At 51.0% G+C, this 27,807-nt stretch overlaps 1 protein-coding gene across 1 annotated transcript in view; it reads right to left on the reverse strand.

The window, feature by feature from the left end:
- hcfc2 (host cell factor C2) overlaps window positions 1–27,315 on the reverse strand; it is a 41,334-nt gene extending 14,019 nt beyond the window's left edge. Inside the window, 10 exon segments of the mRNA XM_078430235.1 lie at window positions 143–204; window positions 2,280–2,399; window positions 2,402–2,461; window positions 5,459–5,565; window positions 7,429–7,466; window positions 7,468–7,514; window positions 10,636–10,844; window positions 13,608–13,768; window positions 15,029–15,177; window positions 27,135–27,315. Coding sequence (XP_078286361.1) covers window positions 143–204; window positions 2,280–2,399; window positions 2,402–2,461; window positions 5,459–5,565; window positions 7,429–7,466; window positions 7,468–7,514; window positions 10,636–10,844; window positions 13,608–13,768; window positions 15,029–15,177; window positions 27,135–27,294 — 1,113 coding nt within the window. The 5' untranslated portion in view covers window positions 27,295–27,315.
- Window positions 27,316–27,807: the final 492 nt, after the last annotated feature.

The raw sequence follows: 27,807 nt of genomic DNA on the forward strand, positions 1-27,807 counted from the left end.
GAGAGGGGGAGGGAGTAGGGAGAGATGATAGGGAGGAAGGGAGGGATGGGAATGGAGAGGAGACGAGAAAACACAGGATTACACACCAGCAGCAACAAGGCCCTTCGGCCATCAATCCCACCTCCCCACATTCCACCAATACCAAACTAATATCAGTGGTGAGTCTATCGAACAAGTTGGTTTTATTCAAGGCTTTTAACAGCGCTTTAACAGCGCTTTAACAGGCTTTAACCACAGCATTTTCATATTCTCACAGCACAAAGATCACCAGAGGATTCTACATTTTAAAAATAATTCACTCTTGATCGCTGTCTCTGTAGCCTTTCACGTTTGCCTTCCCCCACGGTTGTCTTTGACCTGACTCTCCGTTCTATTTAGAGTACCCCCCATTTGTCCAACATTTCTTGGCCTTCAAAACGAGAGGATTTGAGTTTAGGAGTAAGGGGGGAGGTCCTTCTGCAGTTGTACAGGGCTCTGGGTGAGACTGCACCTGGAGTACTGTGTGCAGTTTTTGGTCTCCAAATTTGGGGAAGGACGTCCCTTGCTATTGAGGGCGTGCAGCGTAGGTTCACCAGGTTAATTCCCGGGATGGCGGGGACTGACATATGATGAAAGAATGGATCGACTGGGCTTGTATACACTGGAATTTAGAAGGATGAGAGGGGATCTTATTGAAACATATAAAATTATTAAGGGGATTGGACACGCTAGAGGCAGGAAACATGTTCCCCGATGTTAGGGGAGTCCAGAACCAGGGGCCACACAGTTTATGAATATGGGGTTGGCCATTTGGAACTGGGGATGAGGAAAAACTTTTTCAGTCAGAGTTGTGAATCTGTGGAATTCTCTGCCTCAGAAGGCAGTGGAGGACAATTCTCTGGATGCATTAAAGAGAGTTAGATAGAGCTCTTAAGGATAGCGGGAGTCAGGGGGGTACGGGGAGAAGGCAGGAACGGGGGGTACTGATTGAGAATGATCAGCCATGATCACGGTGAATGGCGGGTGTTGGCACGAAGGGCCGAATGGCCTCCTCCTGCACCTATTGCCTATTATCCGTTTTGCTGGGCCAACAGAGGGGGAGCTCAACGGTACCGGAAACGTTCCGCGAAGTCGGCTGTGGGGAACGGATCTGCCGGGAAGGGCTGGAGTTCCAGAGGCCCGGCCGCAGGGGAGCAGATTCGACCCGGCGATCAGCCGCGGAACTCCCGAACTCCTCACCCGGCCCAGGAGACACATTTACAGGCGGGACATTCGGGGAAGGGGGATTTCAAGCGCGCTCTTGTAGTTTTGTCGGGATCGAAGGAGGCGTCGGGAAATCGGTGGCGCCCCTGATCAGTTTCACAGCCCTCAGCACGGGGGGAGAGGGAGAGGGGGGAGAGGGGGGGGGGGGGAGAAAGAGCGGGGAGGAGCAGGTGAGGGGACAGATGAGGGGAGGAGAGAAGGGGGGGAGAAGAAGGGGGGGAGAGCAGAGAAGGGGAGGAGAGAGAAACAGGGAGAGAGAGTGGGAGAGACGGGGAAGAGAAGGGGAGAAGGGGGAGGAGAGAGGAGGGGAGAGAAAGTGGGAGAGACGGAGAGAGGAGGGGAAAGGAGGGAGAGGAGAGAGACGGTGAGAGAAGGGGGGAAAGAGAGTGGGGGAAGAGAAGGGGAGGAGAGAGGGGATAGAGGTGGGAGAGACGGAGGGACTGAAGGGGAGAGAGGGGGGAAGAGAGAAGGGGAGAAGAGAGGAGGAGAGAGAGTGGGAGAGAAGGGGGAGAGACGGAGAGAGCAGGGGGAGAGAAGGGGAGAGACAGAGAGAGAAGGGGGAGAGAGAGAGTGGAAGAGAAGGGGAGGTGAGAGGGGGAGATAGTGGGAGAGAACGGGGGAGAGAGCAGGAGAGACGGAAGAGAGAAGGGGGGAGAGAGAGTGGAAGGGAAGGGGAGGTGAGAGGGGGAGATAGTGGAAGGGAAACGGGGGAGATAGAGTGGGGGAGAGAGAGAGAGAGAAGGGGAGAGACGGAGAGAGAATGGGAGAGATAGATTGGGGGAGAGAGCAGGGGGAGAGAGAAGGGAGAGACGGAGAGAGAATGGAGAGATAGATTGGGGGGGGGGGGGGAGGGAGAGAGAGAGAGAGAGAGAGAGAGAGAGAGAGAGAGAGAGAGAGAGAGAGAGAGAGAGAGAGAGAGAGAGAGAGAGTGAGAGAGAGAGAGAGAGAGAGAGAGAGAGAGAGAAGGGGGGAGGAGTTGTGTAAGTCTGTTGAGGGGAGGAGAGAGCAAAGCTGAGCAGACGCCAGCTGCAGCCTACCTGTCTCCAGGTACCAGAGATCCTTACAGCACACCTGATTATTCCAGGCCTTGCGGTATCCGTCGCGGCCGCTCCAGATGTACAGGCGGGAGATGACGGGCACCGAGCAGTGGCCCGGCACGGGCCCGCGAGCAGGTTATCCTCCTGCACCTCCATCATCACCGGCTCCCACGTCATCGTGTCTGTGCGTGCCACAGGGAGAGGAGAGGGGGGCGTTCATTCACGGTCCCCACATGCACACGCACCCACCCTACCTCTCCTCCCCCCCCCCCCATGTCATCGTGTCTGAGCCTGCCACAGGGAGAGGGGCGTTCATATCACGGTCCCCACACCGCACCCACCCTACCTCCCCTCCCCCTCCCCCCCCCATGTCATCGTGTCTGTCTGTGCCACAGGTAGAGGGGAGGGGGGGGCGTTCATTCACGGTCCCCACACGCACACCCCCCCTTCCACAGAGGCTTGCCCCTCCCCTCAGAAGCTCCCGATCAAGACCGACACAGATAGAGCCACTGCCTCACGACGCCAGAGACCCCGGGTTCGATTTCACCTCGGGTGTGTGTGTGTGTGTGTGTGTGTGTATGTGTATGTGTGTGTGTATGTGTATGTGTGTGTGTATGTGTGTGTAAGTGTATGTGTGTGTGAGCGTGTGTGCGCGTGCATTATGTGCGTGTGTCTGTGTGTGTGTATGTGTCTGTGTGTGTGTGTATGTGTCTGTGTGTGTGTTTGTGTGTGTTTGTGTGTGTAAGTGTATGTGTGTATATGTATGTGAGCGTGTGTGTGCGCGTGCTTTATGTGCGTGTGCATTATGTGCGTGTGTCTGTGTATGTGTCTGTGTTTGTGTGTGTGTGTGTATGTGTGTATGTGTGTGTGTGTGTGTGTGTGTGTGTATGTGTGTGTAAGTGTATGTGTGTGTGCGCGTGCATTATGTGCGTGTGTCTGTGTGTGTGTATGTCTGTGTGTGTGTGTATGTGTATGTGTCTGTGTGTGTGTATGTGTGTGTTTGTGTGTGTAAGTGTATGTGTGTGTATATGTATGTGAGCGTGTGTGTGCGCGTGCTTTATGTGCGTGTGTCTGTGTATGTGTCTGTGTTTGTGTGTGTATGTGTATGTGTGTGGTGTGTGTGTGTGTGTGTGTGTGTGTGTGTGTATGTGTGTGTAAGTGTATGTGTGTGTGAGCGTGTGTGCGCGTGCATTATGTGCGTGTGTCTGTGTGTGTGTATGTCTGTGTGTGTGTGTATGTGTATGTGTCTGTGTGTGTGTATGTGTGTGTTTGTGTGTGTAAGTGTGTGTGTGTATATGTATGTGAGCGTGTGTGTGCGCGTGCTTTATGTGCGTGTGTGTGTGTCTGTGTATGTGTTTGTGTGTGTATGTGTATGTGTGTATGTGTGTGTAAGTGTATGTGTGTATGTGAGCGTGTATGTGCGCGTGCATTATGTGTGTGTGTGTGTGTTTGTGTGTGTGTGTAAGTGTATGTGTGTGTGTGTGCGCGCATTATGTGCGTGTGCGTGTGTGTGTGTATGTGTGTATGTGTGTGCTTGTGTGTATGTGTGTGTAAGTGTATGTGTGTGTGTGTGCGCGCATTATGTACGTGTGTGTGTGCTGGTTATGCGTGCGTCTGTGTGTGTGTGTGCTCATTATGTGTGTGTGTGTGTGTGTGCGCGCACATTATGTGCGTGTGTGCTCGTAATATGTGTGTGTGTGTGTGTGTGTGTGTGTGTGTGTGTGCGCACACGTGGTTTGTACGTTCTCCCTGTGACAGCCTGCGTGGGTTTCCTCCGGGTGCTCCGGTTTCCTCCCCCTCGTCCCAGAGACGCTCCCGGGTGTGTGTGGGGGATTGGACAAGAAAGTGGGAGAACATAGAACTCGCACGAACGGGTGATCGCCGGTCGGAGCGGACTCGGTGGGTCAAAGGGCCCGTTTTGTTCCACGCTGTATCTCCAAACTAAATTAAACTACACCAAAGTAAACTACACTAAACTGTTTTGCACAAGGTGAAAGGGTAACGTGGCGAATGTGGAGTGCATGGACTAACTCCACCAGGCCCTCACGCGCTAAGATGAGGAGAAACGTTTCCACCCAGAGAGTTGTGAATCTGTGGGATTCTCTGCCACAAAAGGCCGTGGAGGCCGATTCACTGGATGCTTTCAAGAGTTAGATTGAGCTCGTAGGGCTAACGGAATCAAGGGATGCGGAGAAAAAGCAGGAACGGGGTACTGATTGTGGGTGATCAGCCATGATCATATTGAATGGCGGTGCAGGCTCGAAGGGCCGAATGGCCTACTCCTGCACCTATTTTCTATGTTTCTATGTGTCCTGTAATAAGGCAACCAGAATTGTTCGCTACACTCCAAATGCAGTCTATCCAAAGTTTCATAGAGATATTTCTATCAGGTTCCTTCGTAACTCCCTGGTCAACTCGCCCCTTCCCATCCAAACCGCCCCCCTCCCCAGGTACTTTCCCCTGCAACTGCAGGAGATGCAACACCTGTCCCTTTACCTCCCCCCTCGACTCCATCCAAGGACCCAAACAGTCTTTCCAGGTGAGGCAGAGGTTCACCTGCACCTCCTCCAACCTCATCTACTGTATCCGCTGTTCCAGGGTGTCAACTTCTCTACATCAGCGAGACCAAGCGCAGGCTCGGCGATCGTTTCGCTCAACACCTCCGCTCAGTCTGCCTTAACCAACCTGATCTCCCGGTGGCTCAGCACTTCAACTCCCCCTCCCAACTCACAATCCGACCTATCTGTCCTGGGCCTCCACCATTGTCAAAGTGAGGCCCAGTGCAAATTGGAGAACAGCACCTCATATTTCGCTTGGATAGTTTACACCCCAGCGGTATGAACATTGACCTGCTCTAACTTCAGATAGTCCATGCTTTCCCTCTCCATCCCCTCCCCCTTCTCCCACTAGTCTTCCTGTCTCCGACTACATTCAATCTTTGTCCTGCCCCCTCCCCTGACATCAGTCTGAAGAAGGGTCTCGACCTGAAACGCCACCCATTCCTTCTCTCCAGAGATGCTGCCTGACCCGCTGAGTTACTCCAGCACTTTGTGTCTATTTCTATCAGGTCTCCTGACTTGTAGACGATGGAGGGGGTAATGCGGCGGATGTGGAGTGCACGGACTAACGGTGGCGGTGTGCTGTTGAGAGGGGAGAGGGTCAGGGGTTGCCACACCTACCCAGATTGAGGCTGGCCAGAGTGTTGGTACACTTCCACTCCTTCTCGTGCGTGGCTACCTTCACGTCATCCATGACTAGCGGGACCCAGCCACCAAACACGTACATCCTGCCAAGAGAAGGGACCGTCACACAGAACATACCACAGGTCAGCGCAGGAACGGGCCCTTCGGCCCACAATGTCCATGCCGTACATGATGCCAACTTGCCCCAACACACGCCCCCACCACACGAGAGCAGAATCAGGCCGCTTGGCCCATCCAGTCCCGCAGAATGAAAACTTAGAAACATAGAAAATAGGTGCAAGAGTAGGCCATTCGGCCCTTCGAGGCTGCACCCCCATTCAATATGATCATGGCTGATCATCCAACTCAGTATCCCGTACCTGCCTTCTCTCCATACCCCCTGATCCCTTTAGCCACAAGGCCCACATCTAACTCCCTCTTAACTACAGCCAATTAACTGGCCTCAACTACCTTCTGTGGCAGAGAATTCCACAGATTCACCACTCTCTGTGTGAAAAAAGACTTTCTCATCTCGGTCCTAAAAGACTTCCCTCTTATCCTTAAACTGTGACCCCTTGTTCTGGACTTCCCCAACATCGGGAACAATCTTCCTGCATCTAGCCTGTCCAACCCCTCAAGAATTTTGTAAGTTTCTATAAGATCCCCCCTCAATCTTCTAAATTCCAGCGAGTACAAGCCGAGTCTATCCAGTCTTTCTTCATATGAAAGTCCCGCCATCCCAGGAATCAATCTGGTGAACCTTCTCTGTACTCCCTCTATGGCAAGAATGTCTTTCCTCAGATTAGGAGACCAAACTTGTACGCAATACTTTGGAACGTCCAACAGTACAAACTGTGGAACTCTCTGCCACAGAAGGCAGTGGAGGCCAATTCACGTCCTTTAATTCTGAGGCTACGACCTCCAGTCCTGGACTCTCCCACTAGTGGAAACAACCTCTCCACATCCACTCTATCCAGGCCGCTCTCTATTCGGTACGTTTCAAAGAGGTCCCCCCTCATCCTTCTAAACTCCAATCGCCAGAGGTGAAAGGACAAATGGGGGGGAGAGAGGTGGAGGACGAGCCCCCTCCTCTTCCAGCTTTCTTACATCCAACTCCGACACAATCGGAAAAAAAACTGCAGATGCTGGTTTAAATCGAAAGTAGACACAAAATAACTCAGCGGGACAAGCAGCGTCTTTGGAGAGAAGGAATGGGTGACGTTTCCGGTGGAGACCTTTGATCAGTCTGAAGAAGGGTCCTTTTAGAAGGATGAGAGGAGATCTTATCGAAACATATAAGATTATTAAGGGGTTAGGCACGTTAGAGGCAGGAAACATGTTCCCAATGTTGGGGGAGTCCAGAACCAGGGGCCACAGTTTAAGAATAAGGGGCCAGGCCATTTAGAACGGAGGTGAGGAAAAACTTTTTCAGTCAGAGAGTTGTGAATCTGTGGAATTCTCTGCCTCAGAAGGCAGTGGAGGCCAATTCTCTGAATGCATTCAAGAGAGAGCTGGATAGAGCTCTTAAGGATAGCGGAGTCAGGGGGTATGGGGAGAAGGCAGGAACGGGGGTACTGATTGAGAATGATCAGCCATGATCACATTGAATGGTGGTGCTGGCTCAAAGGGCCGAATGGCCTCCTCCTGCACCTATTATCTGATGTCCCGACCCGAAACGTCACCCATTCCTTCTCTCCAGAGATGCTGCCTGACCTGCTGAGTCGCTCCAGCATATTGTGTCTACCTACAGTCTGAAGAAGGGTCCCGACCTGAAGCATCACCCATTCCTTCTCTCCAGAGATGCTGCCTGACCCGCTGAGTTGATCCAGCATTTCGTGTCCACCTGCAGTCTGAAGAAGGGGTCCCGACCCGAAACGCACCTATCCACCCCTCTGCCCCCTGCTTTGTCGGCGAGGTGGCTGCTCGGCTGGATAGGCGGCCCCGGCTGGCGCGAGGGAGAGACTCACTTGTTGCCGATGGTGGTGGCAGAGTGCAGGCTGCGGGGGGAGAGGAGAGACGCCGTTCACGTTGGGCTTGTTCCACGTCAGGGTCTCTGCGGGATGGAAGAGGCATTGTTTCACTCAGCCAAAGGGCAGACCAACCCAATCGCCCACACCCACCCCCTACACACACACGGAGTGAGGCTCCCTCCACACCGCCCCGTCACACACTCCCGAGGTGAGACACACAGTGAAACATAGAAAATAGGTGCAGGAGGAGGCCATTCAGCCCTTCGAGCCAGCACCACCATTCAATACGATCATGGCTGAACATCCACAATTAGTACCCCGTTCCTGCTTTCTCCCCATATCCCTTGATTCCATTACCCCCAGCAGCTAAATCTAACTCTCTCTTGAAAACATCCAGTGAATCGGCCTCCACTGCCTTCTGTGGCAGAAAATCCCACAGATTCACAACTCTCTGGGTGGAAAAGGTTTTTCCTCATCTCAGTCCTAAATGGCCGACCACTTATTCTTAAACTGTTTGTGGCCCCTGGTTCTGGTCTCCCCCAACATGGGGAACATATTTCCTGCATCTAGCCTGCACCTACACCAAAACACCATCCTGGAAAGTTTCCAGTCAGGTTTCAGAGCCCACCACAGCACAGAGTCTGCCTTGTTGAAGGTACCCAACGACCTGCTTCTCGCCATCGACACCGGCGACTGTGCAATCCTGCTCCTTCTCGACCTCAGCGCAGCGTTCGATACAGTGGACCACACCATCCTTATTGACCGTCTCCGGAACGCGGTTGGCATTGATGGCACTGCCCTGAGCTGGTTAGTTTCCTACCTCAAAGATAGGAGTTTCGCCATCAACATAGGCAGTTATTCCTCTGCTCCAGCTAGCCTCTCCTGCGGATTTCCACAAGGCTCCATCCTAGGCCCCATTCTCTTCTCTCTATACATGCTCCCCCTTGGCCAAATCATTCAAAGGCACGGCATTTCTTTCCACTGCTATGCCGATGACACTCAGCTTTACCTCCCCCTGAAACCCAACAACCAGTCAAATTTAAACAGCCTCTTACACTGCCTTGAGGACATAAAATGTTGGATGGCACAGAACTTCCTCCAATTAAACGAGAGCAAGTCTAAGGTCATCCTATTCGGCCCCCCCGACTCCATCAAATCGATAACAGGCAGTCTTGGAAGCCTATCCTGCCTAGTCAAACCGCATGTCAAAAACCTCGGCGTGATATTTGACTCTGCATTAAAGTTTGACAAGCAAGTCAACGCTGTGGTAAAAGCCAGCTTCTTCCAACTTCGTACCAGAGCTAAAATCAAACCTTTCCTCCAATTCGACGATACTGAAAAAATCATTCACGCTTTCATTTCCTCCCGCCTAGACTACTGCACATCCCTATACACTGGGATCAGCCAATCATCCCTGTCCCGCCTGGTCCAAAACGCCGCAGCGAGACTCCTGACGGGTACCCGTAAAAGGGACCACATCACGCCGATTCTGGCCTCTCTCCACTGGCTCCCTGTACGGTACAGAATCAACTTCAAGCTCCTCCTCTTCACGTATAAAGCCCTAAATGGACATCCCCCCCCCCCCCCTACATCAAAAATCTTCTAACCCACCTCTCTAACTCCAGGTCCCTCAGGTCGGCTACTGACTATCCCGCGGTCTAGGCTTAAGCTCAGGGGTGACCGCGCTTTTGCGGTTGCAGCTCCTAGACTGTGGAACAGCATCCCTCTCCCCATCAGAACTGCCCCCTCCATCGACTCCTTTAAGTCCAGGCTCAAAACCTATTTCTACTCCCTCGCTTGTGAGGCCCATTGAGGAGGCGCTGTGAACTGTTTTGTATGTGCTGTTATGTTTACGTGCTACTGTATGTTTCATTTTTTCCTTAGTACCTAATCAGATGTACAGCACTTTGGTCAATGTGGGTCGTTTTTAAATGTGCTATACAAATAAAATTGACTTGACTTGACTAGCCTGTCCAATCCTTTAAGAATGTTATGTGTTAGATCCCCTCTCATCCGTCTAAATTCCAGTGAATACAAGCCCAGTCGACCCATTCTTTCATCGTAAGTCAGTCATGAAGAAAGATACTAGAGGAACAAGATAGACCACTCGACCCTAAAAACCGTAGTAGGTCACGGCGCCATTTTAGTAGGCAGAAACTTGCAGAAACATTTCGAAAGAAAAATAACAAAAATCTGTTAATTGATAGATGAGATATATTCTGCATTTTAATGGTACCATCACACATACTGCGAGAGGCAGAGCGAACGGCGGGTTTTGCCTACTAAAATGGCACCGTCCCGTCTCACACACACAAGCCCCCCCCCCCCCCCCCCCTCCGGGCCTATGTCCGTGCTTGCGTGTCCCTGACGTCCACAGGGACTCTGGAGGCCTTCCGTGACCGCTGGTCAACGCGGGGGGGGGGGGGCGTATTTTGCATAAAGATGCCACTATTGTATTATAATGATTGCCTGATGTCATGTGACTATTGAAAGGCGTTGAATCTTCCGGTACACTGTAACATGCAAATACTGAATAAAGTCCTTGTTAAGAAGGGGGAAAAAAGTGCAGAGCTCTTGTGTCCCGTCTCACACACACACACACACACACACACACACACACACACACAGAGTGAAACTTCCTCCACACCGTCCCGTCACACACACACACACACACACACACAGATGAGGAATTTCAGTCAGAGAGTTGTGAATCTGTGGAATTCTCTGCCTCAGAAGGCAGTGGAGGCCAATTCTCTGAATGCATTCAAGAGAGAGCTGGATAGAGCTCTTAAGGATAGCGGAGTCAGGGGGTATGGGGAGAAGGCAGGAACGGGGTACTGATTGAGAATGATCAGCCATGATCACATTGAATGGCGGTGCGTACAGGCTCGAAGGGCCGAATGGCCTCCTCCTGCACCTATTCTCTATTGTCACACACACACACTCCCTCCACACCGTCCCGTCACACACACACACACACACACAGAGTGAAGCTCCCTCCACACCATCCCGTCACACACACACACACACACACACACAGTGAAGCTCCCTCCACACCGTCCCGTCACACACACACACACACAGAGTGAAGCTCCCTCCACACCGTCCTGTCACACACACACACAGTGAAGCTCCCTCCCTCCGCACCGCCCCGGCGCACACTCCCGCTCCCGCTCTCCGGGCGACCGGAGCGCCGGCACTCACCGATGTCCAGGGTCCAGAGGTCACCGAGCCGGCAGCCACTCATGCCGCCGTAGATGACCAGCCGGGAGGCCTTCTTGTCAGCGTCGGTGTAGATGACGGCGGTGTGGGACTCGCGAGGGGGGGGCAGCACCCCGTAGGTGATGGGGTTGTCCCAGCACAGCACCCCCGAGCCAGGACGCAGCTCCAGGATGTAGACGTCGTTCAGGTAGCTGCACGCGAGGGGGGGGGGAGGGGAGGGTCACGGGATTTGGGGAAAGGGAGACACAACCCAATCATCAACGTTACCCAAACTGGCCGTATATACGCACACCGATCAGCCAAAACATTGCGCCCACCTGCCTAATAAGCTGTTGGTCCTCCGTGTGCAGCCCCATACGCAGCAGGGTGCGATGCACTGTGTATTGTGACACATTCCTCCCGTGACCACCATTAACATTTCCCGTGACTTGTGCCACAGTCGACCTTCTGTCGGCTCGGACCAGACGGGATAGCCTTCGTTGCCCTCGCGCATCGATGAGCCTTGGGCGCCCAACACCCTGCCTGTCGCCGGTTTGTGGTTTGTCCCTCCTCGGACCACTGTCGGTCGGTACTCACCACTGCTGACCGGGAGCACCCAACAAGCCTTGCCGTTTCAGAGATGCTCTGACCCAGTCGTCTGGCCACAACAATTTGGCCCTTGTCAAAGTCGCTCAGGTCTTTATTCTTGCCCATTTCTCCTGCATCCAACACGTCAACTTCAAGAACTGAATGTTCACTTGCTGCCTAATATATCCTACCCCTCTACAGGTGCCATTGTAACAAGATAACCAATGTTATTCACTTCGCCTGCCAGTGGTCATAATGTTTTGGTTGATCGGTGCATCTGTCTGAAGAAGGATCTCGACCCGAAGCGTCACCTATTCCTTCTCTCCAGAGATGGTGCCTGGTCCGCTGAGTTACTCCAGTGTCTACCTTCAGTGTAAACCAGCATCTGCAGTTCCTTCCTACACAAACCACTGATGAAAAGACACAAAGTGCTGGAGTAACTTGTCCCTGGAGAACGTGGATCGATGCCCTGCTTTAGTTTAGTTTTAGAGACACAGCGCAGAAACAGGCCCTTCTGCCCACCCAGTCCTCGCCGACCAGCGATCCCCGCACAGTGACACTAACCTACACACACTAGGGACAATTTACAATTTTTACCTACAACCCTGCACGTTTTTGTAGAGTGTGGGAGGAAACCGGAGAAAGCCCACGTGGTCACGGGGGGAATGTACAAACTGTTGGGCCGAAGGGCCTGTTTCCGCGCTGTATCTCTAAACTTAACTAGTGTAAATGGGTGATCACTGGTCGACGCAGACTCGGTGGGCCGAAGTGCTTGTTTTCACGCTGAATCACCAAACTAAACAGGTGAGACAGAGGTTCACCTGCACCTCCTCCAACCTCATCTATTGCATCCGCTGCTCTAGATGTCAACTTCTTTACATCGGCAAAACCAAGCGCAGGCTCGGCGATCGTTTCGCTCAACACCTTCTCTCAGTCTGCCTTAACCAACTTGATCTCCCGGTGGCTGAGCACTTCAACTCCCCCTCCCACTCTGACTTTTCTGTCATGGGCCTCCTCCAGTGCCATAGTGAGGCCCACCGCAAATTGGAGGAACAGCACCTCATATTTCGCCTGGGCAGCTTGCAGCCCAGTGGGATGAACATTGACTTCTCCAACTTTAGATAGTTCCTCTGTCCCTCTCTTCCCCTCCCCCTTCCCAGTTCTCCCTCTATCTTCCTGCCTCCACCTATATCCTTCCTTTGTCCCGCCCCCCTGACATCAGTCCGAAGAAGGGTCTCGACCCGAAACGTCACCCATTCCTTCTCCCGAGATGCAGCCTGACCTGCTGAGTTACTCCAGCATTTTGTGAATAAATACCTTCGATTTGTACCAGCATCTGCAGTTATTTTCTTACACCAAACTAAACATGGTGAATGAGTGAACGTTTGGTCGGCGTGGACTCTGTGGGCCGAAGGGCCTGTTTCTATGCTGTTTCTCCAAATGAAATTAGTGTGTACAAACGGGTGATTGATGGTCGGCGTGGACTTGAGGGGCCTGTTTCCACGCTGTATCTCTAAACCAAACTTTTTGTGTAGGAAACAAACTGCAGATGCTGGATAAAATTGAAGATAGACACAAAATGCCGGAATAACTCAGCGGGTCAGGCAGCATCTCGGGAGAGAAGGAATGGGTGACGTTTTGGATCGAGACCCTTCTTCTGAGCTGCGTACAGTTTTGGTCTCCTAATCTGAGGAAAGACATTCTTGCCATAGAGGGAGTACAGAGAAGGTTCACCAGATTGATTCCTGGGATGGCAGGACTTTCATATGAAGAAGGACTGGATAGACTCAGCTTGTACTCGCTGGAATTTAGAAGATTGAGGGGGGATCTTATAGAAACTTATAAAAAATTTAAGGGGTTGGACAGGCTAGATGCGGGAAGATTGTTCCCGATGTTGGGGAAGTCCAGAACAAGGGGTCACAGTTTAAGGATAAGGGGGAAGTCTTTTAGGACCGAGATGAGAACGTTTTTTTTCACACAGAGTGGTGAATCTGTGGAATTCTCTGCCGCAGAGGGTAGTTGAGGCCAGTTCATTGGCTATATTTAAGAGGGAGTTAGATGTGGCCCTTGTGGCTAAAGGATCAGGGGGTATGGAGAGAAGGCAGGTACAGGATACTGCGTTGGATGATCAGCCATGATCATATTGAATGGCGGTGCAGGCTCAAAGGGCCGAATGGCCTACTCCTGCACCTATTTTCTATGTTTCTATGTTTCAGTTTGCAGAAACGTCACCCATTCCTTCTCTCCAGAGACACTGCCTGACCCGCTGAGTTACTCCAGCATTGTGTGTCAACCTCCTGTAACTCTTCCCTTGGCAGCGCGTGGTCCTACTATGGAAAGGCACTACTCCCACCACCTCGAGCCCCTTCCTGTTCAGCCCCTCTTACCGTGGGATGTTGTTCTTGGGGTCCTCGCTGTCGTTGGCCAGACCCCCGAAGAGGTAACACTTGTTGTCCACCAGGGAGAAGCTGTGGCCGAGACGCGGGCAGGGCAACGAGCCGTTCTTAGGCGGTTTGGGCTTGAGTTTCTTCCACTCCCACCGGCTGGCCTGTACGGGGGCGAGGGTTTAGTTTAGTTTATCACTAGACGGGCATGGACCCATTGGGTCCAAACCTCTCCTGCTGGCACGGCAACCCCCGTTGGATGCAAACCGGGGCCGTGGGCGGGGAGAGGGGGACACTCACCCAGGTCCCGGGTGGCCATCGCGAGCCGTGGACCCGTTGGGTGCAAACCTCTCCTGCAGCGGCCATCTTCTTTGACCCTCTGTCGTGGCGCTGCACCATGGGAGGAAGGTCAGGAGCGGGGCACGCTGGGACGGGCGCCGGTCCTCCCAGCCGGGGGGGGAGCGCATTTATTAACGTTTATTAAGTTAATTGCTTTTAAAATGTAACAAAACTTGATCAATCGAGACCGCAGGGGAATGGTGAGTAAGGTTCGCCTAAAATCGTTGCGCTATCGTGTACCGTTTTGTCTGTATTTCGGGAACAAACTGATAAACAATCAAATATACGAAAATATATACAAGATGGGAGTTTTAGTAATAGGTAGATTGTTGTATCTTGCCTGCATCCACAGGCTTGGATACAGTGGATGTGGGGAGGTTGTTTCCACTAGTGGGAGAGTCTAGGGCTAGAGGTCACAGCCTCAGAATTTAGGGACGTTCTTTTAGGAAGGAGATGAAACGAAACTTCTTTAGCCAGAGGGCGGTGAATCTGTGGGATTCTTTGCCACAGACGGCGGTGGAGGCCAAGTCAGTGGATATTTTTCAGACAGAGATAGATAGATTGTTAATCAGTACGGGTGTCAGGGATTATGGGGGGAAGGCAGGAGATTATTAAAGAGTTGGACACGTTAGAGGCAGGAAACATGTTCCCAATGTTGGGGGGTCCAGAACCAGGGGCCAGTTTAAGAATAAGGGGTCGGCCATTTAGAATGGAGATGAGGAGAAACCTTTTCACTTAGAGAGTTGTAAATCTGTGGAATTCTCTGCCTCAGAAGGCAGTGGAGGCCAATTCTCTGAATGCATTCAAGCGAGAGTTAGAGCTCTTAAGGATAGCGGAGTCAGGAGGTATGGGGAGAAGGCAGGAACGGGGTACTGATTGTGGATGATCAGCCATGATCACATTGAATGGCGGTGCGTACAGGCTCGAAGGCCTCCTCCTGCAACTGTTGTCTATTGTCTAATGGGGTTAGGAGGGAGAGATGGATCAGCCGTGATTGAATGGCGGAGTAGACGTGACGGGCTGATTCTGCTCCTGTCACTGATGAGCGGGAGGGTGGGGGGTGGAGGGTGGGGGGGGATGGGTACCTGCAGTTCGTAGAGGTCGTTGCTGTATTTTCCGTACTCCACCATGCCCCCGAACACCAGCAACCGTGTGCCGTCGCACACAAATCCGTAGGCGGCGCACCCGGGCGGGATGTCTCCTCGAACGGCCGGGATGAACCACTGGTTGGTGGCTGAGGCAAAGCAAAGGCACAGAGGGAAGAGAGTCACGGTGAGGACCGGTGAACCGCGGCCATCTACCCCCCTCCCCGACTCTGTGATTCCCCTCCCTCCATCCCTCCCCTACACAGGCACAGAGGAAAGAGAGTTACGGTGTGGACCGGTGAACCATGGGAGCTTCAGGCCACCATTGCAGCACGGTGGCGCAGCGGTAGAGTTGCTGCCTTACGGCGAATGCAGCGCCGGAGACTCAGGTTCGATCCTGTCTACGGGCGCCGTCTGTACGGAGTTTGTACGTTCTCCCCGTGACCTGCGTGGGTTTTCTCCGAGATCTTCGGTTTCCTCCCACACTCCAAAGACGTACAGGTATGTAGGTTAATTGACTGGGTACATGCAAAAATTGTCCCTAGTGTGTGTAGGATAGTGTTGGTGCGCGGGGATCGCTGGGCGGTGCAGACTCGGTGGGTCGAAGGGCCTGTTCCAACGCTGTATCTCTAAATCTAAATCTACACCCCTCCCTCAGTCTGTGATCCCACTCCCTCCCACCCACCCCCCCCCCCCACCCCATCCCCGTCTCTGTGACCCCCTTCCGGTCCCTACACCCCTCCCCGGGTCTGCCTCTATAACCCCCATGCCTCTAGCCCCTGAAACACAGCGACATTTTAAAGACATTGGGGCAGGTACATGGATAGATTTGTTGATGTGTTTACTTCTGTTTATTATTGTCACGAGCTACAGTGAAAAGTTTTTTGTTTGCATGGTCTCCAGTCTGCCGGAGTAGGTAGATACTATCTACCTACTATTTAAAAATTATTCAGGCAAGTACATGGATAGGATAGGTTTTGAGGGATATGGGACAAACGCAGGCAGGTGGGAAATGCAAGAACAGAACAAAGGAGGTGATGGCAGAGAGAATGGAGAAAGTCGACACAAAATGCTGGAGTAACTCAGCGGGACAGGCAACATAGACAATAGGTGCAGGAGGAGGCCATTCGGCCCTTCGAGCCAGCACCGCCATTCTATGTGATCATGGCTGATCACTCTCAATCAGTACCCCGTTCCTGCCTTCTCCCCATACCCCCTGACTCCGCTATCCTTAAAAGCTCTATCTAGCTCTCTCTTGAATGCAATCAGAGAATTGGCCTCCACTGCCTTCTGGGGCAGAGAATTCCACAGATGCACAACTCACTGACGGAAAAAGTTTTCCCCCATCTCAGTTCTAAATGGCCAACCCCTTATTCTTAAACTGTGACCCCTTGTTCTGGACTCCCCCAACATTGGGATCATGTTTCCTGCCTCTAACGTTTCCAACCCCTTAATAATCTTATACGTTTCGATAAGATCCTCTCTCATCCTCGGGAGATAAGGGATGGGTGATGTTTCGGGTCGAGACCCTTCTTCAGACTGATGTCAGGGGAGGGGGCGGGACAAAGATAGGATGTAGTCGGAGACAGGAAGAAGAGTGGGAGAACTGGGAAGGGGAGGGGATAGGGAGGGAAAGCAGGGACTACCTGAAGTTAGAGAAGTCAATGTTCATACCGCTGGCGTGTAAACTACCCAAGCGAAATATGAGGTGCTGTTCCTCCAATTTGCGCTGGGCCTCACTCTGACAATGGAGGAGGCCCAGGACAGAAAGGTCAGATTGGGAGTGGGAGGGGGAGTTGAAGTGCTGAACCACCGGGAGATCAGGTAGGTTAAGAATGGAGAATGTCGCCAGGATTTGATCTCATCGAGAGGTGTACAAAATCATGAGAGGAATAGTGAGAGTAGATTTGCCCAGAGTAGACAAATTGAGAACCTGGGGACAGAGATTTAAGGTGAAACGGGGAAGATTTAATACTTGTCCCTAGTGTGTACAATAATGCAAGTTTACAAGGTGATGGTCAGCACTAACTCAGCGAGCCAAAAGTCCTATTCGAGACTGCACCTGGAGTATTGTGTACAGTTTTGGTCTCCTAATTTGAGGAAGGACATCCTTGCTATTGAGGCAGTGCAGCGTAGGTTCACCAGGTTAATCCCCGGGATGGCGGGACTGTCATATGAGGAAAGATTGGAAAGACTGGGCTTGTATTCACTGGAGTTTAGAAGGATGAGAGGGAATCCTATAGAGACGTGTAAAATCATAAAAGGACTGGACAAGCTAGATGCAGGAAACATGTTGCCAATGTTGGGGGAGTCCAGAAACAGGGGCCACACAATCTAAGAATAAAGGGGAGGCCATTTAAAGCTGAGGTGAGAAGAGACTTTTTCACCCAGAGAGTTGTGAATTTGTGGAATTCTCTGCCACAGAGGGCAGTGGAGGCCAATTCACTGGATGAAATTAAAAGAGAGTTAGATAGAGCTCTAGGGGCTAGTGGAATCAAGGGATATGGGGAGAAGGCAGGCACGGGTTACTGATTGTGGATGATCAGCCATGATCACAATGAATGGCGGTGCTGGCTCAAAGGGCCGAATGGCCTCCTCCTGTACCCATTTTCTGTCTGAGAACCAGAAAGAGTGGTGGGTGTATGGAACCTGCTGCCGGAGGAGATAGTTGAGGCAGGTACTATTGCAAAGTTTAAGAGACATTTAGAGAGGTACATGGATAGACAATAAACAATAGGTGCAGGAGGAGGCCATTCAGCCCTTCGAGCCAGCACCGCCATTCAATGCGATCATGGCTGATCACTCTCAATCAGTACCCCGTTCCTGTCTTCTCCCCATACCCCCTCACTCCGCTATCCTTAAGAGCTCTATCCAGCTCTCTCTTGAAAGCATCCAACGAACTGGCCTCCACTGCCTTCTGAGGCAGAGAATTCCACACCTTCACCACTCTCTGACTGAAACAGTTCTTCCTCATCTCCGTTCTAAATGGCCGACCCCTTATTCTTAAACTGTGGCCCCTTGTTCTGGACTCCCCCAACATTGGGAACATGTTTCCTGCCTCTAATGTGTCCAATCCCCTAATTATCTTATATGTTTCAATAAGATCCCCCCTCATCCTTCTAAATTCCAGTGTATACAAGCCCAATCGCTCCAGCCTTTCAACATACGACAGTCCCACCATTCCGGGAATTAACCTAGTGAACTTACGCTGCAAGCCCTCCATAGGACAGGTTTGGAGGGATAGGAGCCAAACGCAGGCAGGTGGGGCATGTTGGTCGGTGTGGGTAAGCTGGGCTTATGGGCCTGTTTCCACGCTGAGCGGCTCAATAGACATATTCAGCATAGATTTCTGGACAGGAAGAGGCTGTTGACAAAATCCCCGGGAGTAATTTTCAGGATGTAACTCTGTACAGCAGATAAGGGAATGCCAGTGGATATGCTACACCCGAACTGCGGAAAGGCTCTGTCTTAGAAAAAAAGGTTAGCGTGTAGAGAACTGCTGCCCGAGTCTGTGATCCCCTCCCGCCCGCACACAGGCACAGAGGGAAGGGTGTCACGGTGAGGACCGGTGAACCGCGGCCATCTACACCCCTCCCCGAGTCTGTGATCCCCCCCCGCCCGCACACAGGCACAGAGGGAAGGGAGTCACGGTGAGGACTGGTGAACCATATCTGAATAAGGTCTGAAGAAGGGTCTCGACCCGAAACGTCACCCATTCCTTCTCTCCTGAGATGCTGCCTGACCTGCTGAGTCACTCCAGCGTTTTGTGTCTACTAACCATCTAATGCCCGTTCACACGAGCTCTATGTTACCCCACTTTCTCTTCCACCCCTTACACACCGGGGGTAATTTGCAGAGGGCCAATTAACCTATACACCTAAGGTAGACACAAAATGCTGGAGTAACTCAGCCTACACATCTAAACGTTTGTTTTAGTTTAGACTTTAGAGATACAGGCCCTTCGGCCCACTGAGTCCGTGCCGAATAGCGATCACCCCGTACTATCCCACACACCTGCGACAATTTTTACAATGTTACCAAAGCCAATTAAACTACAAGCCTGGGTAGACACAAAATGCTGGAGTAACTCAGCGGGTCAGGCAGCATGACAGGAGAGAAGGCATGGGTGACGTTTCGGGTCGAGACCCTTCTTCAGACTGATGTCAGGGGGGCGGGACAAAGGAAGGATATAGGTGGAGACAGGCAAGATAGAGGGAGATCTGGGAAGGAGGAGGGGAAGAGAGGGACAGAGGAACTATCTAAAGTTGGAGAAGTCGATGTTCATACCACCGGGCTGCAAGCTGCCCAGGCGAAATATGAGGTGCTGTTCCTCCAATTTCCGGTGGGCCTCACTATGGCACTGGAGGAGGCCCATGACAGAAAGGTCAGACTGGGAGTGGGAGGGGGAGTTGAAGTGCTCAGCCACCGGGAGATCAGTTTGTCACCTATTCCTCGCCCCACGCTCCCCCCCCCCCCCCGCAGAGTCAGAGGGTATGGGGAGAAGGCAGGAACGGGGGGTACTGATTGTGGATGATCAGCCATGATAACATTGAATGGCGGTGCTGGCTCGAATAGCCGAATGGCCTCCTCCTACACCTATTGTCTATTAAAGCAATGGACAAGAAAGCACACCAATGCCTCGACTTCGTTAGAAGACTGAAGAAGCTTAGCGTGTCCCTAACAGCTCTCACCAGCTTCTACAGATGTGCGGCCTGGAACGTGGCAACTTCAACAGCCTGACCGCGGGAGAAGACGGCAGGGGAAGAGAAAAGACATTCTAGCCTTCCATCACAGTGAGGAGGGACTGGAGGAGACTCACTGTGATGGATGTTTATTTTTTTTGTTTTGTGTTGGTTTGTGATTGTGTGTGAAATTGCTTATTTTTATTGCTCTTATTGCTGGACTGTGGGTGCCCTTTCATTTCACTGCACATCTTGTATGTGCATGTGCCAAATAAACTTGACTTGACCGTGGAGGGCATTTTATCAGGATGCATCACAGCGTGGTTTGGGAACAGCTCCATCCAAGACCCGCAAGAAATCGTAGCGAATTGTGGATGCAACCCAGACCATTACGCACACAAACCAACCTCCCTTCCAACGAAGGTAGACACAAAATACTGGAGTAACTCAGCGGGTCAGGCAGCATCTTGGGAGAGAAGGAATGGGTGACGTTTCGGGTTGAGACCCTTCTTCAGACTGATGTCAAGGGAGAGGGCGGGACAAAGCTAGGATGTAGTTGGAGACAGGAAGACTAGTGGGAAGGGGATGGGATGGAGAGGGAATGCAGGAACTATCTGAAGTTAGAGAAGTCAGTGTTCATACCGTTGGTGTGTAAACAACCCAAGCGAAATATGAGGTGCTGTTCCTCCAATTTGCGCTGGGCCTCACTCTGACAATGGAGGAGGCCCAGGACAGAAAGGTCAGAGTGGGAATGGGAGAGGGAGTAGAAGTGCTGAGCCACCGGGAGATCAGGTTGGTTGAGTCGGACTGAGCGGAGGTGTTGAGCGAAACGATCGCCGAGCCTGCGCTTGGTCTCGCCGATGTAGAGTAGTTGACATCTGGAACAGCGGATACAGTAGATGAGGTTGGAGGAGGTGCAGGTGAACCTTTGCCTCACCTGGATGGAGTCGAGGGGGGATGTAAAGGGACAGGTGTTGCATCTCCTGCGGTCGCAGGGGAAAGTACCTGGGGAGGGGGTGGTTTCGGTAGGAAGGGACGAGTGGACCAGGGAGTTTCGGAGGGAACGGTCTCTGCTGAAAGCAGGGTGGAGATGGGAAGATGTGGCCAGTAGTGGGATCCCGTTGGAGGTGTCGGAATTGTAGGAGGATAATTTGTTGTATGCGACGGCTGATGGGGTGGAAGGTGAGGACATGGGGGATTCTATCCTTGTTACGGATGCAGGGAGGGGGAGTAAGAGCGGAGCTGCGGGATATCGAGGAGACCCTGGTGGGAGCCTCATCTATAATGGAAGGGAACCCCCGTTTCCTAAAGAATGAGGACATCTCCGATGGCCTAGTATGGAACACCTCATCCTGGGCGCAGATGCGGCGTAGACGGTGGAATCTGGAGTAGGGGATAGAGTTTTTACAGGAAATGCTGGTGGGAAGAAGTGTTGTCAAGATAGCTATGTTAGTCCCTTCCATCGATTCCATCTACACTTCACGCTGCCTCAGCAAGGCCAGCAGCATAATCAAGGACCAATCTCACCCCGGTCACCACCTCTTCTATCAGGCAACATGTAGCGTGTGAAAACGCACACATCCAGATTCAGGGACAGTTTCTTTCCAGCTGTTATCAGGCAACTGAACCATTCCTACCAACGACTAGAGAGTGGTCCTGAGCTACAATCAACGTCACTGGACACCCATGTCCATCTTTGATTGAACTTGCTCTTGCACTAAACGTTATTCTATCGTATATATGAACGCTGTGGACATCTTGATTGTAATCATGTACAGTCTTTCCACTGACTGGATACCACACAACAAAAAGCTTTTCACTGTACCAATAAACTAAACTCAAACGTTGTCTGACCTGCTGAGTTCCTCAAGATTTCAACATTTGCAGTTTTCGGTGTCTACGCTATGATCATAGTCTTACTTTTTAGAAATGCGTTAGAGTTCATGAACCTTGGACCCAGAGGGTGGTGAATCTGTTGAAATCATTGCCCCAGGCGGCAGTGGCGGCCAAGTCATTGGGTATTTATAAAGCGGAGATAGATTCTTGATTAGTGCTGGTGTCAGGGGTTACGGGGAGAAGGCAGGAGAATGGGGGTGAGAGGGAAAGATAGATCAGCCACGACTGAATGGCGGAGTAGACTCAATGGGCTGAATGCTGCTCCTGTGACTTCTGAAGGCTGTTGAAAAGATACCATGCTAACAATATCTGAGCGGACTCGTAGAGTGAAGATGGAGTCAAGAGGGATATTCAGAATTTATGGGATATAAATATTTTCTCAACGCAGTGACGCAGCGGTAGAGTTGCTGCGTCACAGTGCCAGAGACCGGGGGTTCGATCCTGACTACGGGTGCAGTCTGTACGGAGTTTGTACGTTCTCCCCGTGTCCGCATGGGTTTTCTCCGGATGCTCCGGTTTCCTCCCACACTCCAAAGACGTGCGGGTTTGTAGGTTAATTGGCTGCTGTGAATAGTCCCTAGTGAGTAGGATAGGGCTCATGTACGGGGTGATCGCAGGTCGGCCAAAGAGCCTATTTCCGTGCTCTGTCTATAGTCTGAAAGGAAGGGATTATTAATGTCCTTTTACAAAAAACCTCAACATCGATTACTTTAGCAACTAGAGGACCCTTAAGAAAAGGGCATCTCTTGCTTAGATACGATGAATTGAATGGGAATAGGGTCATGGAGGATTAATCCATGGAGGAATAGGAGGATTAATCCATTGGGTGACACAATGTTACAACTGCTTCCCATTCTGCACAGTAAAACGGAAAGAACAAAACCCATGGTTACGACCAATCTCTTTTAGTCCCAAAGGGAAAATTTCAAGAGAAAAAATAAATTACTTCTCAACAGAGAAATTCAGTCAATGAAGTACAATTACGGATACAACTAGCTTTGTGAAATCTGAAAAGCTAAATTTGAAATTGCGTGATCTCATTGGGGGAATTTGTGGATAATTTAAAATACTAAAATGCAAATTATGTTCCCTTTACCTAAAACTAGATTGCAACTCTTAAATGCACAATCCATTTTTCAGACAAGACTACTTGCATCTTAAATATAGTGTAAGAAAATAACTGCAGATGCTGGTACAAATCGAAGGTATTTATTCACAAAATGCTGGAGTAACTCAGCAGGTCAGGCAGCATCTCAGGAGAGAAGGAATGGGCGACGTTTCAGGTCGAGACCCTTCTTCAGCCTGAAGAAGGGTCTCGACCCGAAACGTCGCCCATTCCTTCACTCCTGAGATGCTGCCTGACCTGCTGAGTTACACCAGCATTTTGTGAATAAATGCATATAAACTACAAAGACAAAATTGGGCGGCGCAGATGCGGAGTTGCTTGCCTTACAGCACCAGAGACCCGGTTTCGATCCTGAATACCGGTGCTGTCTGTACGGAGTTTGTGTGTTCTCGCTGTGACTGCGTGGGTTTTCTCCAGATTCTCTGGTTTCCTCCCGCACAAAGACGTGGAGGTTTGTAGGTTAATTAGCTTTAATAAAATTGTAATTTGTCCTGCGAGTGTAGGACAGAGCTAGTGTTCGAGGTGATCGCTGGTCGGCATGGACTCAGTGGGCTGAAGGGCCTGTTTCCGTGCTGTATCTCTAACCTAAAGTAAACTTGCAATTTTAAAATGGCAATAATTCTTTTTGTGCACATCTCTGAAATAATACGAAGGTAGACACAAAATGCTGGAGTAACTCAGTGGGACAGGCAGCATCTCTGGAGAGAAGGAATTAGTCGGGACCCTACTGTGTGCAGTTTTGGTCTCCAAATTTGAGGAAGGATATTCTTGCTATTGAGGGCGTGCAGCGTAGGTTCACTAGGTTAATTCCCGGAATGGCGGGACTGTCGTATGTTGAAAGGCTGGAGCAATTAGGCTTGTATACACTGGAATTTAGAAGGATGAGGGGGGATCTTATTGAAACATATAAGATAATTAGGGGATTGGACACATTGGAGGCAGGAAACATGTTCCCAATGTTGGGGGAGTCCAGAACAAGGGGCCACAGTTTAAGAATAAGGGGTAGGCCATTTAGAACGGAGATGAGGAAGAACTTTTTCAGTCAGAGAGTGGTGAAGGTGTGGAATTCTCTGCCTCAGAAGGCAGTGGAGGCCAGTTCGTTGGATGCTTTCAAGAGAGAGCTGGATAGAGCTCTTAAGGATAGCGGAGTGAGGGGGTATGGGGAGAAGGCAGGAACGGGGTACTGATTGAGAGTGATCAGCCATGATCGCATTGAATGGCGGTGCTGGCTCGAAGGGCTGAATGGCCTACTCCTGCACCTATTGTCTATTGTCTATTGTATGTACGGTAGTTGACGTTGTTCATAGGGTTTTCAGATGAATATTGGGACATGGGGCAAAAAAGGTGATGTAGTAACATTGTTGTCGTTGTGAGGATGAATGCTACACCAAAAAAGGAAAACAAGATGATGTTTTTATAAGATAAATTATGGAACAAAACAAAAGAATCACATTGATAAGAGTAAACTGTAAGCCACAAACAGAAAGAAGGTGATGGCAAAACAATGGCCATTCCCCTTTTGAGCTTGCAACAACAATTCTTTGTAACAGCTAAGACTTCAGACATTAATGAACTATAGTTGGGCTTTCCCCTTCGTATGTTTCAGAGCACACAAATAGAAATGTGTCATCAGGGACCCAGCTCACGTCTGACAGATTCAGGGAGGTAGGAGAGTGTGTCAGTAACCGAATTGAAGTTAGATAGAGCTCTAGCGGCTAGCGGAATTAAGGGTATATGTGGAGAAGGCAGGCACGAGTTACTGATTGTGGATGATCAGCCATGATCACAATGAATGGCAGTGCTGGCTCGAAGGGCCAAATGGCCTCCTCCTGCACCTATTTTTTCTATGTTTCCTTCTGCGGACTGGTGTGCAATGTACCATAGGTTTAACTAATTTATTTCACAAAATGCTGGAGTATGCTATGTAGTTTCGTTCGGTACCTTGGTACCGAATGACAAATAAAGCTCTGTTGAACTGTTGTTGGAGTAACTCAGCAGGTCAGGCAGCATCTCAGGAGAGAAGGAATGGGTGACGTTTCGGGTCGAGACCCTTCTTCAGGGGGGCGGTACAAAGGAAGGATATAGGTGAAGACAGGACGATAGAGGGAGAACTGGGAAGGGGGAGGGGAAGAGAGGGACAGAGGAACTATCTAAAGTTGGAGAAGTCAATGTTCATACCGCTGGGCTGCAAGCTGCCCAAGCGAAATATGAGGTGCTGTTCCTCCAAATTCCGTTGGGCCTCGCTATGGCACTGGAGGAGGCCCATGACAGAAAGGTCAGACTGGGAGTGGGAGGGGAAGTGCTCAGCCACCGGGAGATCAGGTTGGTTAAGGCGGACTGAGAAGGTGTTGACCAAAACGATCGGCGAGCCTGCGTTTGGTTTCACCGATGTAAAGAAGTTGACATCTAGAGCAGCGGATACAATAGATGAGGTTGGAGGAGGTGCAGGTAAACCTAATAGGTTTAACTAATGTTTTAAGTGCAAACAAATTTGCAATTTCAAAATTACGATCAAATAATTATTTTTTGCATATGTCCAAAATAATACTATGGGTCACTTCATGTCTGAAGTGCAAACAAAATTGCAATTAATAATGGGTCTTTAGTTTAATTTAGAGATACAGCTTCCCACCGATTCTGCACCAACCAGCGATCCCCACACATTAACACTATCCTACACGCTAGGAACAATTTACATTAAATCTCAAACTAAAATTGCTATTACATTTTTATTTCCTGCATATATCTGAAATAAGTGTTTTGTGCTTATATCTGCAATCATTCTGACTACATATTTGAGGTACTAATAAATTAGTCATCTTAAATTTACAACTAAAGAAGCGTTGGAATTCAAAACGATGATGGCAGGAAAAAATGCAAACTGTAAAAATTGCAATGTACAATTAGCAAGATTTCCCGCACGGCCAAGTATTGTTTTGTTTGGAACATTGTAATGCCTTAACGAGCCGAAGGCAAAGGGTGAGCAATCGAGGGGAGGGGGAATCTGCTAATTTTAATTTTCGTATACAAGTGGCCCGGCTTTGCGAGATTTCCTGCAAAGCCAGGCATTGTTTTGAGTGGGACATTGCAATGCCTTCTGAACACGCCGAATGCAAAGGGATTTGACGTGCTTCTGTTTCTGTTTTCTGCTGCACAACCACCAACAGCTGGGGTATCGGTGGGGGGATCTGCAAATTTTTAATTTGTGAATGCAAGTGGGTCCGGCTTTGCAATATTTCCAGGCATTGTTTTGAATGAGACATTGAAATGCCTTCTTAACACCGCTGAATGCAAAGGGTTTTGACGTGCAATCGAGGGAGAGGGGAATCTGCAAACGTTTAATATTTTGCGTATGCAAGTGGGTCCGGCATTGTTTTGAATGGGACATTGCAATGCCTTCTTAACACCGCCGAATGCAAATGGTTTTGACGTGCAATCGAGGGAGGGGGGAATCTGCAATCGTTTAATTTGCGAATGCAAGTAGGTCCGGCTTTGCAATATTTCAAGGCATTGTTTTGAATGAGACATTGCAATGCCTTCTTAACACCGCCGGATGCAAAGGGTTTTGACGTGCAATCGAGGAGGAATCTGCAAATGTTTAATTTGCGAATGCAAGTGGTCCGGTTTGCCTTTGCAATATATCCACCCAGGCATTGTTTTGAATGGGACATCATTGCAATGCCGCCTTCTTAACACCTCCGAATGCAAAGTGTTTTGGCGTGCATTCGAGGAGGGGAAATCTGCAAACGTTTAATTTGCGAATGCAAGTGTCCGGTTTGCCTTTGCAATATATCCATCCAGGCATTGTTTTGAATGGGACATCATTGCAATGCCGCCTTTTTAACACCTCCAAATGCAAAGGGTTTTGACGTGCAATCGAGGGGGGGAGGGGGATCTACAAATGTTTAATTTGCGAATGCAAGTGCAATATACAATTTGCGAATGCAAGTGGGTCCGGCTTTCCCTTTGCAATATATCCACCCAGGCATTGTTTTGAATGGGACATGGTTGCCAATGCCGCCTTCTTAACACCGCCGAATGCAAAGTGTTTTGGCGTGCATTCGAGGGGGAGTTGTGCAAATGTTAGTGTGCAAAGGCAGTGGTGGGGGTGGGGAGGTGGGATAACAGCGGGGAGAAGGATCCCCGGGCTCAGCACTTTGGCGCCAGAGCCGCCGCTGTGGCGGCCGCCATCTTGTCTGCCCTGACGTCACCGGCCGTCCCCCTCCCCCCCCCTCCTCCTCCTCCTCAAAACAAACCGGGGGCCGCCGCCGCCGCCATGTTCAAACTAACCAGCCCGGTGAGCGGCTCCGGGGGGGGAGGGAGACGACTCGGATTATTTTTTTAAATCTCCATACTTTCCCCTTTCCCCCTCAACTCAAACCTCCCCCGACCAAACCCCGACCTGTGTTGTAAACGTGCAGCTCGTCGACGATGCCCTCGTTGCCGCCGCCGAAGACCACCATCAGCTCCTTGATGGCGACGGCGCGGTGTCCGTGGCGGGGCCGCGGCACCGGGCCGCTCGAACCCGAGACGCGCTTCCACTTCAGCATGGAAGCCGCCATCTTCCCGCCGGAGCGGGCGGGCGGGCGGGGAGGGAGGGAGGGAGGCGGGGCCGACGTCGGCACGCACGCACACGGGCGGGCGACGTGAGCACGCACGCGGGCGACGTGAGCACGCACACGTAGGACGCGAGCACGCACATGGGGACGCGGGCACGCACGCGGTGGGACATGAGCACGCACAAGCACACGGGCGAGCGACGTGAACAAGCAAAGGGGCGACGTGAGCACGCACACGCGGGCGACGTGAACACGCACGCCGGGGGACATGAGCACGCACAAGCACACGGGCGAGCGACGTGAACAAGCAAAGTTGGGCGACGTGAGCACGCACGCTGGGGCGACGTCGTGCCGTGGACCCGCCCCCACTGTCACCTCATTGGTCGGGTATCACGTCCATCACACCCAGAGTGCTGGAGTAACTCAATGGGACTTCTCTGAGAGAAGGAATAATAATAATAATAATAATAATATATTCCTATATTTGTCCTGGAGAGAAATTTCGTTATTTCTCTC

The sequence above is a fragment of the Rhinoraja longicauda genome, chromosome 39, assembly GCF_053455715.1.
Source record: "Rhinoraja longicauda isolate Sanriku21f chromosome 39, sRhiLon1.1, whole genome shotgun sequence".
In the NCBI taxonomy this organism is placed as follows: Eukaryota; Metazoa; Chordata; class Chondrichthyes; order Rajiformes; family Arhynchobatidae; genus Rhinoraja; species Rhinoraja longicauda.